At 43.8% G+C, this 16,280-nt stretch overlaps 1 protein-coding gene across 1 annotated transcript in view; it reads left to right on the top strand.

The window, feature by feature from the left end:
• LOC137439444 (cytospin-A) overlaps positions 1-15,617 on the top strand; it is a 301,742-nt gene extending 286,125 nt beyond the window's left edge. The window contains exons 7-11 of the mRNA XM_068135203.2: positions 7,535-7,664; positions 7,787-7,889; positions 8,734-8,850; positions 9,897-9,956; positions 14,705-15,617. Coding sequence (XP_067991304.2) covers positions 7,535-7,664; positions 7,787-7,889; positions 8,734-8,850; positions 9,897-9,956; positions 14,705-14,794 — 500 coding nt within the window. The 3' untranslated portion in view covers positions 14,795-15,617. The remainder of the gene's footprint in view (positions 1-7,534; positions 7,665-7,786; positions 7,890-8,733; positions 8,851-9,896; positions 9,957-14,704) is intronic.
• Positions 15,618-16,280: the final 663 nt, after the last annotated feature.

Genomic DNA, 16,280 nt, shown 5'->3' with positions numbered 1-16,280 from the left:
CTACAGGTAGTTATTGCCACTGTTGACGTCAAAGTGCACGAGTCTACCATTAGAAAGAGGCTGCACAAATTTGATCTACATGGGAGGTGTGCCAGGAGGAAACCTTTGCTGTCCAGAATGAACATCAGGGCAAGACTAAAGTTTGCCAATGAACACCGAGGCAAAGACCAGCACTTCTGGAACAATGTGCTCTGGACAGATGAGTCAAAGGTAGAGCTGTTTGGCCACAGTACCAGAAGACATGTTTAGCGAAAACCAAAGCAGGCATTTCACCACAAGAACCTGATGCCAACTGTAAAGCACGGTGGTGGAAATATTATGGTTTGGGGCAGCTTTGCTGCATCAGGGCCTGGGCAGTTCACCATCATAGATAGCACTATGAATTCTTCATTGTACCAGAGGGTGCTTGAGGATAATGTGAGGCCATCTGTCAGTAAGTTGAAGCTCAACCGAAGGTGGACCTTGCAACATGACAATGACCCTAGACATACCAGTAAATCCACCAAGGAATGGCTGAAAAGAAAGAAATGGAGGGTTCTGGAATGGCCAAGTCAAAGCTCAGATCTAAATCCCATCGAGATGTTTTGGGGGGATTTGAAACGAGCTGTGCATGCAAGAAACCCTTCAAACATCGCACAGCTGAAAGAATTCTGCATGGAGGAGTGGGCAAAAATTTCTCCCAGTCGATGTCAGAGACTGGTAGACAGTTATAAGAAACGCCTACTTGAGGTTGTTTCTGCCAAAGGGGGCAATACCACCTATTAGAGCCAAGGGTGTACTTACATTTTCCACATGCGAAATTTGCATTTATGTTTATTTAAATTATACAATGGACTACAAAATGTAAATGTTTCATGATATTTGTTATATTATATCACCTTTATCTATCAATATTGTTGAAATGAAGATCAAATAGCTGTATGTTGAAATATGTTGAAAAAGTCAAAACTTTACATGGGGTGTACTTACTTTTTCACGTGACTGTACCCATATATATATATATACCCATATATCTCCCATATATATATATACGTAAGTTCAAAACACACCTGGTCACTAGTGTGCCGCACTGACCGGATCCTTAGTCGAGGTCTCCAGCATCATCCCGTTTCGGCCCTTCAACCTCGATACGGTCAGCTAAAGTGGGCCAGCAGGGGCACATACACATACACATGCAGCAACTACACCTGGATGCGTACATACCCCCACCTCCAGCCAATGCGAATGCAGACTACAACAGCAACACCACCACATCCAGAATCCACAGCACCAAACAAACATGGTGGAACACTCAAACACCCACCAAACTATTGCGCTCCCACGTCATTATCATCCATACTAATCTACCTGCGTCCCCACTACAGGTATCAGTCACTAACTAAACCTTAACGTTACCTACTGTCATCTTCTAGGGCCCTATCAATATCCTAACCCACCCGGGCTAGTTTTCACTGCCATACACCCCATAATCTATAGCGCATTTGCCCCACGTTTGTGAGGGATGACAGAGTTGCCATCCCACCACATCGGGCATCTCCCACTACCAATTTTGCACATCAAATTTCAACAAATTAAAAATTTTCCAATCACTACCCATCATCTGCCACTCATTACTGCCACTCCTTTGCCATTCATCAAATTTTGTTTTTCTCTAATTTTGGGGCCAAAACACTATCCTCATCACCCGTCTACTTATTAGATCCTCTCGGTGCGCCGTGACATCATTAAACTCGGTTCGTAAAGCCGAGCAATGAATTCGGGTGGTTTGGTCGCCTGCAGGTTGAATCCGTCCGGCTTTCGGTTCAAGGGAGGTGGTTTGGTTGGACCGAGGCTCCACGCACCATCTCGGCGCGGCACCTTGCGGTCCCGGGCCCGATGGCTCAATCTCCCCCGGTCGGAACCCCGTCCCCACGAGGGGGCACCGTTCCGCTTCCTCCCACTCGCCCTCGAACCGGACCGGTCGCCTCGCCCGCCAAGGCCCCGACTCGACCGTGCGGGGCGGGGCCCAGCCCGAATCGGCAACGACGCTTCGAAGAGAAGCGACGCAGCATCGACCCGCGCCGGGCCTCGCACCCCTCGCACCGAGCGCTCGCATCGGCTATCCGTCGCCCTAACCGCTAACCTGTTTACCGTCGGTGCTTTACTTGCATGCTCACAAGCATACGCTACCCCTTTCACCCTCACAAAACCTGGCGTTCCAACGCCGTCCGTACATTCCACCAACGCTCTCTCTGTTACACACCACACCTCTCGCGCACACTTCGGTCCACACCTCTCCTCCGTTACGTCCTCCGTAACACTCACCATGGGCGTGCACTCCGTATTGCTCTCACTCCCTGTGTCACACCCCGTACACACCGACGTGCATTCTCGCTCGCACTCGGTTTCACTCCCACACTTTATAACACACCCACTCGCCGACGCACACTTTTTCCTCCCACGCGTGCCATTTCCACTCACACGGGACCCCTCACCAACGCCCGGATGCTTCCTCGATCCCAAGCGCGTGAAAATTCTTTTGTCGCCAAACATCCTCTTACAAAATCTCCCCGCACAATACACAACAGCACGACTCACCTGGGGGATCCTTTTCTCCACGCGAACCTGCAAACTTCCATTCGGGTTAAGCACAGCATCGTGATGTGAGCAGGGACTTTGTACATTTTCCATTTCTCCCTGCAATTCCCGGGCTACCTCCGTCATCTCTTCAATTTTAATTATTCCCGCTACTGCTTTTTCTTTATTAACCTCGGCGACCGCTGGCTTTTCCAAACCCCGTGTCGCGATTTCTACCCCCGTCATTGTACCCGTGCTTTCCTCCGCTTCGCTCAACCAGCGCTTTTCGACCCGCTTTACCTCGCCGTGCACCCGTGGGACCCTTTCGCCCAACTTGCGGTCTCTGTCCCTCTGCTCCCTTTTCTCCATATCGGCCCTCATTTCGTTCGTTATTACCCCTATTTTGCCCTCCAATCGCTCACCCTGAGCTTCTATACTGTTTTTCAAACCTCCAATTTGGTCTCCCATTTGTTCCATAAAGGCCCTCATTTGCAGGAGGAAAAGGTTCGAATCCACCAGGGGCGCTACCACGGTCGCGGGCGCGGTCGCCGTGGCCATGTGCGAGGCGCCATTTTGTGCGTCTGCTACCCTCGCTGCTTCGCTCTCCTCTTGTCCCTCAATTTGGTCCTGGATCGACCCTGCCTCACTCTCCCCCACCGGAACCCAGCCGTCTTGGTCTGCCATAGCGCGACTTTCAAAATTCGGGTTTTTATTTTTTCGTAAAACAAAATCAAATTTCGCCGTTATAATTTCGAGCGCGTGAAACGCGCTCCGGATCGAATTCCACTTCCCAACACCAAAATGTTACCCTAATGGTACAATTGGTGTTCCAAAATTTGGGCCTAACTGAATTTAGTCCCAGGTCCGAATCCAACTCCTCGACACCAAATGTTACAGACGCGGTTGTGGATGTTAGTTTACCGAGCGGTTTGGTATGACCGCGTCTGCACAGTTTACCCGATTATACTCGAACGTTGGCCGAGTCGCGCTACGCTAAATCAATTGAGGAAAGGACACAACGGCTGGATTAAATGACACGACACCAGGGGTACAGTTCTCAAGACCTCCGGAGGAGGTTATAATAGTTCGGAGCGTTAGATTACAAGGACAAGAGAGACAGCATAGGAAGGTAGGCACTTAATCACGGTCTTATAGTAGCCCCGACAGACGACAGATAAACAGGACAAAACTGACTCACACGGGGATTGATGGCAAGGAAGGGCAGGTAGTCGAGGCTCAAGGTGCACTCTTGGCTCAGGGGCAGAATCGACCCGGTCCGGTCCAGAGATGCGGGAGGTCTCTCTCAGCGCTAGAAGGTGACGTTCTTTCTCCAAGCTGGGGGCGCATCTCACGTCACGTCCGGTCAGTCGCTGCGTATATCCGGCGGGGAGTGACACGCCCTCGGCTCGTTAGCTCCGCCCCAGATGGAATCGGCCCATTGCTTCTCATTGGGTGCGGGGGGGTTACCGGGCTCCGCCCTTGACGAGGAGCTGACAGCCAGCCCCTTCGTGGTAACCCCGTAACCTGGAGGTAACCTGGAGCACATGGGCCATGGCGGCTAACCGAGCCGGAGTGAGGACGCCCACTCCCCGCACCGCGGCCGCGCCGCCCCCGCTGTGGTTGTAGTTGTTGTTGTTCCATGAGATGATGGGAGGATGCGGAGATGAGGTTGTGGGGAGGTATTGGGAGGTCCTAAACTCACTACTGGTGCCATACAATCACATTCTGGTGCAACGAAGAGTCAGAATTAATGGAAACGAGTCCTTAACTGACATAGACTAAGAATAGCTAGCAAGAGGTCCTATAGTTGTCTACGTGAGATGCGGTGAACCTGGGCACGACAGTTAATGGGGGAAAAAGGGGAAGGTCGGTTCTACAGAGTGTTGTTTACAGACAATGGGACTAGGGAATGGGGGATTGGGGATAGTTGGGGAGTATTGGGGAAATAGGGGAATATTTACAAGCGGATATGGAGGCCAAATCCCATATCCGCAACAATATATATATTTTTTTTTTTTTTGATTGTAACAACCGACGCACCCATTGGGCAGGGAAAGGGTGAGAGGTCTCTGCGTCCGACCGTTAATTTTCGTGTGAATCGGCATCTCAGACATGACGACGGCGAATCGACCAGAAGTGGCCGAGCAAGTCTTGACCGGTGACTTGCTTTTTACTGCGCCTTAATAGTGTGGATCCCAAACATGTGTGAATCCCAAACAGCCTGACTTTTTTTTTCTTTTCTTTTTTGGATACAAGATCGAGGCTCGTGTAAGAGCTAACATTGATCACAAAAAGACAAACTGACACATAAAACATGATAAAGGGAGCGGGAGACAAGATGGAGAGCAGGGACATCGGAACACCTGTGGGAGGGAGAGGGCTTGGGGGGAGGAGGCATGAGAAGGGGGTGGGGGGGGGGGGGATTTTCAAGGTAAAAAAAATAATAACACATGGACACTGCTATGACTTCCATAAAGAAGTCGGTATTTCAAAAAAGTGGATCTGGGGTGAATTAACGGGGGTAGAAAAGATGAAGGTTTTTTGATGGGGGAAGATAAGAGATGGTGGTGAACAGCTGTTTTAAAGACCTGGAGGGAGAAGTGGGATTGAAGAGAGTGAGGGAGTTTGTTCCAGAGGTGGGAGAAAAGAGGAATGAAAGAGTGAAGATGAATAGAGTGTTGATTTTGGCAGTTTAACCATAAGAGGGTGATGGGTTTATTCAAATTATCGATGTGCTTTGGGGTTTGTTTTCCAATGACCACACACAGGTTCTCATGAGCAAACAGCCTTTATTAACAAAATGGGGTGGAGAAGAAGAAGAAGAAGAAGAAGAAGAATAGCACATGGCTGCAAGCGGATTGGATACAAATGAATTATAAATAAATACACAACTTGCCCATGGGTCCTTGACGGAACTTAAATGATTCCTCGATACTCATTAATACAGGATAATGAGATCGACAGAAGGAAAGGACAAGACAAAGAGTGAATGGAACCTGTCCTCCGCAGTCTGGGGCAATGCCCACCATGCAGTGAGGGGGTCTTCATAGCGGCTCATGTGGCCAGTCCTCCATTGTGTACATCCCACTGCAGTTTTTGTAACTCACAAGAGAGAGAGAGTGAGACGGACACAGACAGACAGAGACAGACAGAGAGACGAGGGTGCTGTGTTGGATTGCAGCATCACGGACAGTATGCCAAAACAGTGAGAACTCTGAAACTCTCTTGAAGACAAAATCATCAAGAAGCCGCTGAAGTCCAAAGCTGCGCTGATTTTTTTATTCACTCCCCGGCTTGCTGAGCTCACACATGGAATGACGGATTGGGCCCCGCCGGGCATTTCTGGCACTCTTCAGCTGGCCCGCCTGTGATCATACGTTGGTTGTGCCGATTGACTGTTTGCAGAGAAGGAAAGTACCGTATATGGACTGATATTTGAGAATGGAAGATTTGAGAATGTGGGGAGGGGAAAATGAGGGCTTAGAAACAGACATTTGGGTGGGAAAGGGGAGAGCTCACAAAACACTGCTCTATACACTTTTTAATTACAGGAATTACACCATGAAATAACTATTCTAAACTATGCCCATGTATCCCTTAGAACAGGTGTGTGCGTGCGTGCATGTACGGCTCAGAATCGACGGTTGTCTGTGCCAGGGGCATCTAATATTACAAGCGGTAGTGTTTTGGATGCCTGATTTGGCACCCTCAAAATCACATAATGAACATCAATTTTGACTCCAACTTTTCGATCGCCATGATCGGAGTGACAAGCATTTTGAAATCGACTCTGTACGATGAAACATCGCCAAACTTAGACGTACTATTAATGATTCTTAAATGCACTACACTCACATGTGGTCTGCGAGAAGCTTGTAAATACATGAACCAATACGTGAAACCGATTGTTTGATTACAATTCACAATTTGATGATCACTTGTGAGCTCTATCCAAAATAACGTATGTAGCACTACACCGTCCTGAGCCGCAAGACTGGCCCATTCTATAAACGTGCACAATTGAAACCTACCAGTGATTGAAAGGGAATCGTCGTGTTGATTTTTGTATTTGATGTATTTTGGACTTTTTAATGATCACTGTGCATAAATATCCGTTTTTCTCAAACTTGACTATCGTAGAAAAAAAAATTTTGCAGTTAAAAAAAAAAAAATTAAGCCTCCACCTATAGAATAGCGAGGGGAAGGCTTATTGCCATTGTCGGGTTTGCTTCTACCATAAGTGCGCCGAATTTTAATGGTGTCACAGAGTTTCTTAGATCCCTGGGATTATTAAACCACGATCTAGATTTTTTTTAATACCTCCGCCCTCGAAAGTAGCCGGAGGCATTATGTTTTTGGTTTGTACGTCCGTACGGGCTAAACCTCGTTTTTCTCAGCAACCGCATGTCCGATTGAGACAAAACTTTCAGGGTAGGAGCGACACCAATGGAGAATGTTTTTGTAACAATTGTGACATCATAGGTCATGTGGCATGGCAGCCTTCTTGGATTAAACGCAAATAATAATAACAAAAATTCTCGGAAACTGCTGAATGGAAAAATTTGAAACTTGGCACATTGTCACGTACTTCCAATGGGGAACAAAAGCATGATAATGATGACATCATAAGTGAAGTTGTATACCAGACAAAAATGTTTTAATCGAATTCCTTATCCTAAAAATCTGAAATTGCATGCACATGATCTATGACCCATTTGTATTGAAATATTAAATTTCTGACATCATAGGTCACATGGTTTAGCAGCCATATTGAATTTAACTTAGAACATTAAAAAAAAATCTTCTTGCAAACCACCAAATTTGATTTTTATATTCTTACTATTTAATTAATATTTTTAAATATAATCGATATTCACAATTTTTTACTATAATGTTTTTTTTGGCACATAAATTGAGCAAATAATGCGCAAAAGCTTGGGTATGAAAGAGGAAGACTGAAACATGTTTCAAATGCCAGAAAGAAGAAATGGAGGAGTTGTCGACATGTCTGATCCATCTGTTGGGTTCCTGAACGGAGCGTCCATTCCCAACAGCCAACCCGCGTGCTCGGCTGATCCTACCTCTGTAACACGCCAGAGTCGTCTCAGGTGCGTCCTTGAATCCAACACCACAGACGCAGTTAATCTCTGTTGGATATTTAAGTACGCTTGGCATTTTGGTAATTGTGTAATCTCTTGACCATTTGCACTTCTTGGGTTGTCCCTTATAGGGATGGTGCTGAAGACCCTCTAATCAGGCTTTCAAAGCAATACAACAGTTCTAAGCGCAATGCCCTCCTCCTCTGGTGCCAGAAACAAACCAAGAAATACCGAGTAAGTATCATGACTACCATTGTGGAGAAAAAAGATGTGCGTGCGTGAGTACCATAGTGTTTATCCCATGGCTAGTTCCAGGTTGTGACCACTTCCTGAAAAGTATTTGTGTCACCTTTTTATGGGTTGTGCAACGAAAGGTTGAACGATTCGATAAATGAAATGACCAATGGCGTGTATTTTGAAAGGTGGTTTTTTTTCTTCTTTTTTCACATTTAACGGAGGTTCTTGGCTTTCAAACTCTCGCCTCATTAATTTAGCCTTTTCTGACCCTAGCCGTGAGCAGCTTTCACCTTGAGTTAATGAGGTTGCCTGCCAACCCATTGAGTTTGTTACAGGATGAGAGGCAGCTGCCCCTTCATGACTCTAATTGTTTCCTTGGAGACAGGCCAGAGTGTTTGCATCTGAGCTCATTGCTCGTGTGTGTGAGGATTCCCTACCTCCGTTTCTCTCCCTTCGAATAAACAATGGATCTTCTCCTGAATCCGTCAAGTACAAGGCAATTGAATGCTACCGGAAAAGATCCGCTTCTGTTAATTGGCCTGAGGCTGAGAAGCCTTGACATCTCTCGGCTGTTTCGGGCCTTGTGGGTAATTAAGAGCTGATGGCTTTTGGAGTTCCAGCACTTCCTGAGGCCTGTAATCGAAAGAGTGGGTGGGGGAGAGAGAGAACCAGATTTTGGAGTTTATTATATCAGTTTAGTTTCTCTTTATTTGAAATTTCCCTGGAAAATACCTGTTTAACCATAAGCATTGCCAACAGTTGGATGGATGACCGTAGAGGTCTTGAACAAATGAAGACAGTTGGGCTTGCTCTCGTTACAATCTTGCCTCTAATTCCACAGAATATTGACATCACAAACTTCAGCAGCAGCTGGAGCGATGGCCTGGCCTTCTGTGCTCTGGTACACAGCTACCTGCCTGCACACATCCCTTACAGTCAACTGAACCCCACGGATAAGGTAGCTGATGGCCTGCCCTCCTAACCAGAAAAACCTTGTGCCAATGCCATTGTTGCATCCTGTAAAGCAGACATTTCTGCCATTTTTTGCACAGTTGTATATGGTGATAACGTAATGCAGCTCATAGTCTGAGCCTGGTGTTTGAAAACTCAGTCATAGGTGAATGAAAATATCGTCGCTTCATCCCAGTTGATCGCTGATTAGCATGGAGGATGAATGATCATGATCCTCATCAAAGTACAAAACAAGGAGACGTCATGCAGATACTTGCAAAATCCACCCTAAATCCACAAAATCCAATATAAAGGTGCAATGGATACATCTAATTTTCCATTTCATTAGGATAAAGTTGACGATCTTAATCAAAGCTTAGGTCAATCGGATTAAAATTGATTTTTGTCAGATGAAAATTGATGATTTTAGAAGGTTGATCTTGAGTTGACCTTTTGACCCCAAAATAGTAGGTTTTCCAATTCCGTGATATACAATGCAGCTGCTCTTTAATTTTCAGGTTAATTGGATGAAAATGGATGATTTTAGAAGTTTGGTCTTGAGTTGACCTTTGACCTTTTGACCCCAAAAATAGTAGGTTTTCCAATTCCGTGATATACTATGCAGTTGCTGTTTAATTTTTCAAGTTAATCGGGTGAAAAGTGACAAGTTTTCAGATGAAAATTGATGATTTTAGAAGTTTGACCTTGAGTTGACCTTTTATCTTTTGTCCTCAAAAAGTTAGTTTCCCAAGTTAGTATGCAAATGTGACTCAATATGCAAATGCTGTTCAATTTTCAAGTCAATTGGATGAAGAATGACGATTTTAGAAATTCGACCTCAAGATGACCTTTGACCTCAAAATCAATAGGTTTCTTCCTTACGACGAACTCTACCATTTGGTGAAGTTTCATGAAGGTCGGTTTAAAATTGTGACCTGTGGGTGATAGACAGGCAGACAGACAGTATAACGCACAAGACCAACCAATATACTTGAAAAATCTTGGATTTTGCCAGTAATAATGATGGGTCTGTGTGGTCTTTTTTTTCCACAGAGGAGAAATTTCTCTCTGGCTTTTGATGCAGCTGAAAGCATCGGCATTCCCCCTACTCTGGTATGCATTTATATGTGCGCACATACATGATGGGCCGCAAATTAGCGTGAACCCATTGGGGCTCCGTTCAGTGGTCAAAGTGCTCCACATAGCATCTGCTTTAAAAAAAACTACAAGGTTTACATGACCCTGTTATTTCCTGCTTGCTTTTTATTTTCCTTGATGTACAAATGTGCAAGTGTCAATTACCCAACTCCCCCGAGCTCATTTGCTAACAAAAGGGCTCCACAGCATACCTCCGCCAATGCTTCTGCAAAGTTGAGATCCGTGGAAAGTCTTGAGAGACTTCCTTCACTCACGATTGTTTTGGTACATTGGATGAAGCCGTGTTGTCAGCCATTTCCACAAAGGTGGATTATCCACTCCTCGACGCAAATTATGTTCCAAAACTTGTTGATTTGTGTATTTGTTAAGATACAAAAATATTACAAAAATTAATACAAATTAATACAAAATATATTAATTTAAAAAATTAACATAGAAATCCTGGCTTATGTAAGAGCTCAATGAGAGATTACAGCAGGTTCACAGACTCGGAATCAAAGGGAAGCCAGAGAGACAGACATTGCATTTGGGTGGTATAAAGTAAAGGGGGCGAGGGGAATGGGGGTCAGTCGAAGGGAGAAAGCATGAGGTGACGATGGGCAGCACTTTTGAAGGAATTGAGGGAGGATTGAGTGACAACAGATGGCATCTTGATGCTTCTCTCTTTCTCTTTCGTTTCCCTCTTTACCGCTGCTGTTGATTTTATTGCAATTCTTCAATACTAATCTGGTTTTTTTAATGTTATTTTTTTACCTGAAAAACAACAACAATGTTTGCGTGAGCATTTGATTCTTCGGTGCTTCCCATATTTGCATTGGTTCGCATGTCTTTGTGTCGACCAGTGCGTCGTACTTTCAGGGTGACGTCAAGTCTCGTACACTCGTTTCATCAGATGTCAATGCTTTCTCTTAAAATTAACAAGTGGCCAACAATCTGCAGAGGCTGAAGTGGCCTACTTAGAAAGTTACTTTTGCTGTGACCTTTTTGTCTCCAGGTGGTGTGTATCAAGGTGTGTATGAGCCACTTTCTGGTCGTGTTGGTGAGAGTGACTGGAGAATGTGTGGCAAGGTTTCATTCCACAATAGGTATCCAATGCCAATGTTGGTCTACACTCTACAGGGTGTCCACAAATTACCTTTCCAAATTACAAATCTTTCAAAAAAATTTGACCACAACAAAGAAAGCTATTTTCAGGAAAACCATAGGATGAGTGACTCGTCATCAGAACACCACATTAACTGCCTCGTTCATTGTGTTTTCTGGTCATTTTGAATTCCCGGGAAATCAGATATGCCAAACCTTTCCGCCAATTGGCGTCTTTATGTTTGTTTATGTTCTTGTCTCCAAATTTGCCGATTTATAAAAGTTTAATAACAGAGCTCAGGTCAATCCTGAGTCTGCATGGGTGATTACTATAGCAGTCCAGGTATATTCTGGTGATTTTGTACCAATTGACAAGTTTACCTGTTGTTTTGTCGATATTCTCGGGGAAAATGTCAGATGACCTTTGAACTTTGACCTCAAAATCAATAGGCTTCTCAATTGTGACGACCTCTACAACTTGGTGAAGTTATGTGACGATTGGTTTAGAATTGTGATTTGTAGGCCGGTGACAAACAAACAAACAGGGGTGAAAACATAAGCTCCACATCCACCTTTGGTGGCGGAGGTAATAAACACGTTACATTAGCTCTTCATGCCTGGTGTTTGTGTTCTTTATGGCAGCCATTTTGTTCTCTCAAAGTCTTTGCGGTGCTTCACCAACAAAGTGGATGCTCAAGAGATTGTATTCTGTTTTTGAAGGGATTAAAAATCACTCGCGGGCTCAAGGGTAAGGTCTAATTATAGCCGGCGTAGCCGGTGTTGTGAATGAACGCGTACGTATTATGTTGAAAAGCCAGATTTTGCTGGATCCGTTGAGAATGTCGAAGCTTTGACGCACCAAATCGCTCCAAGGCCGCCATCTTGCGGATGCAGAAGTATGCATAAAAAATTGCGAAAAAGTTCAATAGGAGTTTGTTTCACCCGTCTTTGTTTGATTCACAATCATATGCACCTCTAATTTGTAATTAAAATACTTTAAGACCAACCTCGTTTCCCGGGCCCGCATGGGCCCTGGTTATCTTCAACGAAAATCTTCACCAAACACTGGAACCAATGAGATTCGAGCATTTGAAAAAATATTTCAAAAGAGCTTTTTACCGCGTTTCGGAGGCTGAAAACGGCGTCAAATATCCTAAAATTGACGAATAATTATTTTTTAGAAATCTCGCGGCCGTAGGGGATAGTTTTTCATGGCCGGAAATATCCGAAGTTGAGACGGAATTCACCGAATTAATCAAGAAGGAAATTTTATAAATTTCAATCTCATCCAGAATGCAAATGGTGTCATTTAGGTCTGAATTTGCGAAATTTTGTGAGCTGACCGATCAGCTTAGGTCAGCCAATCAGCGCCATCGACACAGGACATCTTACTAGGGCGTCGTCTGCGACGCCGGGAACGAGGTGGTGCAAAACAACCGAATCACGCGTAAGCATACGCTGCTCAAAATAGTTCTCATCATATGCTCAAATTTCCTCAGCTAAAGCCGTATTTAATCACTCAAATTGCTATCCAGAGGCTAATCAGGGTTTAACAGGTGACATTATGCAAATATATTCCTTTACTGAGATAAATTTTGAGAAACTAGGTCAACGTATTCCTCCGCTGAATGTTTGTAAACAAACTAATTTACGAATTAATAATTTATAATAATTTACGATTTACGATCTACGATTTAAGTTTACACTTTAACTGCACACTGCTAAATTTCTTTAAAGTGTATAAAGACCTTTAAGTGCTTGCACCAGCATATATGTGTTGTTGAGGATGTTCAAGAGTACTTACAGGTCACTATCAGCGTCAATCACCTTCTTTTCGCGATTAAAAAGCAATGTTCTCACGAAACGTAATTGGAAAGTAAACCACTCTGGGGCATTTTCGAATTTTTTCTCTTCTTTAGTGGTAGACCTAAAAAGGCGAATTAGGCTTCAATCCCATGCTCCCATGCTCAGTAGGTTTGTCTGATTTATGATGTTGTCCTGCACCGACCGGTATAAGCGGTTTACATAAAGAAAGAAAGCTCGGTTTGATTAACGACAGTCACACATTGCCGTTGAATCGGCGCTATCGTCTGATCTGTCGGCACTGATCTTACTGCAAGCTAACTTCTTCTGGTGGAGGAAGCCGCAGTGCCCGGAGAGAACCAGTCCTGAGCGACTGAAGTTAGAAGACTACACACATACTGTGAAAACGTATGTTAAGCCCAGTTAAAATTTCTTAAAATAGGCCCTAAGCTAGCACATCGTATAGTTACTTCCTTAAGCTTCTTGTGACATTTATTGTATGTAGGTATTGGGGAGGACTGTCTGCTCTTCTCTTTTACCAAGTCTTACCAGGTACGGTACCTACTACACCTACCTACTACCAACTACCTAACCTACTGATGCCATCGTGATGGGTAAAATAGTGGCAAGAGGCTTTGGCTTCGCCGGCTCATTGCGGCTTTGCAGTAGGGTCATATTAGGATTTCCGATTTTGAACCAGAAACCACCCACACCTACTATACTTCGGGAAAGAGTCTGTGTGGGTGCCTAATTGGGAGAGAAGGTGGTGATGGGGTGGTGGAGGTAAAAGGGTTGGGGTGGGGGAGGAGGAGGAGGATTTATGACTTAAATACATTTTTCCCTTAAAAATGAAGTTCCCCAATCCATATCATACATTACAAATAAGTAGGAGAGGAGGAGGAGGAGGAGTAGTATTAGTAGTAATGGTAGTTAATAATAATAGTAATAATAATTAATATTAATAGTAATAATAACAGTAATAATAGTAACAATAAGTAATAATTAATAATAATAGTAATAATAATAATTAATAGTAATAATAATAGTAATGCTAATAATAATAGTAATAATAATTGTGATAATCATAGTAATAATAATAGTAATAACTAGCCGAAACCCGTGGAACATCCACGGAAGGGAGGATGTGGTGTATGGATAGAGTGTACCATTATGGATGGCATAGGGGATTTGCTTGTCCGAGTAAGAGTTAGGAAGAAAGATGAGAATGAAGAGTGCGTATATGAACGATCGCCGACACCGGCACAAATGCATGCTCTGGATTGTCCACTCAGTGGACAGCTTGCTTTCGCCTTCGCCTGTCCAATCAGCAGACGGCTTGCTTCACCTTCGCCCAGCAGACGCCAATATGATGGCGTCGTAAGATGGCGTCGTATCGGCAGTTAATCGGATGCTTTTGGGCCCCAACGTCGGCTAATTCAGATTTTTCGAGTATGGCTGTACGTGATAAACAAAGAGCGCGGTTCGTAGATCGTAAATCCATTAGTGCCGTGGGCATCGGGTCACTGGGTGCGGCGTAAAAGGGATAACAAAGTCGAGTCCTTACGCTATTATTATATAGATAGCAATAATAGTAATAATAATAATAATAGTAATAATAATGGTAATAATTAATAACTGGTCATGCTAAACTTTGTAGGAAATGGAGAAACCACCACAAGAGAGAGATTATGTTCAGATGAACATTCTGTAACTTACTATAAACTCACCCCAATGGAGACTGTCCTGTTGAAGGACTTGTTATGTGTTTGAACATGTTCTTAGTCCTTTCATCACTTTCTCATTCCCTTCTCTTGCAGAACATTGAAGAGCTTCTCCAAAACGAATGTCCTGACTGGCACGACGTCAAGCACTACGTGACTTCCATCTACACGTATTTTGAGACGTGACGTCGATCGCATGGTGGCAGGAAGATCGCCATTGTTACCCCTTCATCACACATTCACGACGGTTTCCCCTGATGAATCTCCCAGTTTTCCTCTCCCTCCCTTCTCACCAGCGATGCACATCCTCCGGGCTTTGGCGTTCAAGTCTGACAGTCGGGTAAATTCTGCGGAACCAGGGCCATTTCCTTGAACTCGCTTTATTATCACTTTTTTTAAATGGAGTGTTGTCATTGTCAATGTAAAAACTTTAACAGTTGCTGAAGTTTTATTTGGGACAGTGAGTACGATTTCCCACAGAAACTTCATTGCTCGAGGAAAGTCCAAGGGTTTAAAACTGATTGGGCCCAAACTGCTGTCTGTAAATCCCAACTTTACATGTGTCACCAACAGGGCATTCGGAGTGCGTACAGTACCTGTTGTGACGTCACAATGTGCCAACTACAAGGATTTATTTTATCTTTCTTTTTAATGAAATTTCTCGGTTTGTAACTGAACAAGTAGGAATATTGCTCTGGGGAAATCCAAACCAATTTGTTCATGTCGGGCAAGAGCAGAGCCTTTCCAACTCCACGATGGTTTGTTTGATCAAATGTGTTGCACAGACAGAATAAGAGTTCTAAATGACTTCTCAAACAACTTGAGGGTAACCATTGAACTTGGTCATCCACATGATGTGTAAAGAGGTCCAAAGTGTCCTACAGAGTTCAATGGGAATTTTCTCCCTTGTCAGGGACGGGGTTCATGTCGTCGTTATTTATGTCCTTTGTGGAATTTTACTGTGATGTTTTTTGGAGGGAATTGGTGCAATAAATATTATTTGTTTTTCTTTTTCACTCCTGTGATGTTTCTTGTGAACTATAGGGGATTTTGATTCTACTCTGGATCTCTACAAGTAAGCAATGGCTGAGTGAAACGTCCCACTGGGCACTAGAGATGCGGATAATTGTAATGATAATAAATAATGTCTTTGATAATGACAAGTCAGGAGACGACGATGGTTCACGAGCGAGCGGTATTCAATGACAAAGGTCAAAACCGACATTGAAAATATATAAATAGGAATGTATTATCTGTTACGAGACTAGTTAGCTACACAATACCGAAAATTCGGTTCGATTCCGACAACTTTGCAAATTTGACCTTTGTGACCTTGAAATGTCAAAACGAAGGTTACTGACCTTGAAATGAGATAGAAAATAATGTATAATCAGTTATGAGGTTCGTTAGCTACACAATACCGAAAATTCAGTTCGATTCTGACAACTTTGAAAATTTGACCTTTATGACCTTCAAAGGTCAAAGGTCGAAGATTCTGAAATTTGTTGGAAAACTTGTATTTCATGATGTATGTGATAATATAAAAACATGTACGACATTTCACCCTATCAGGAAGCGAACAATGTAATAAAACCATCAAAAATCGACTTTTCTAAATTTTGTGACCTTGTGACCTTGACCTTGGGGCGAAAATGAAAAATCGAGCTCCGTG

Source organism: Myxine glutinosa, chromosome 14 (assembly GCF_964187855.1).
Source record: "Myxine glutinosa chromosome 14, kmMyxGlut1.1, whole genome shotgun sequence".
NCBI classification, from domain to species: Eukaryota; Metazoa; Chordata; class Myxini; order Myxiniformes; family Myxinidae; genus Myxine; species Myxine glutinosa.
This window is presented reverse-complemented; position numbering and strand designations above follow the sequence as displayed.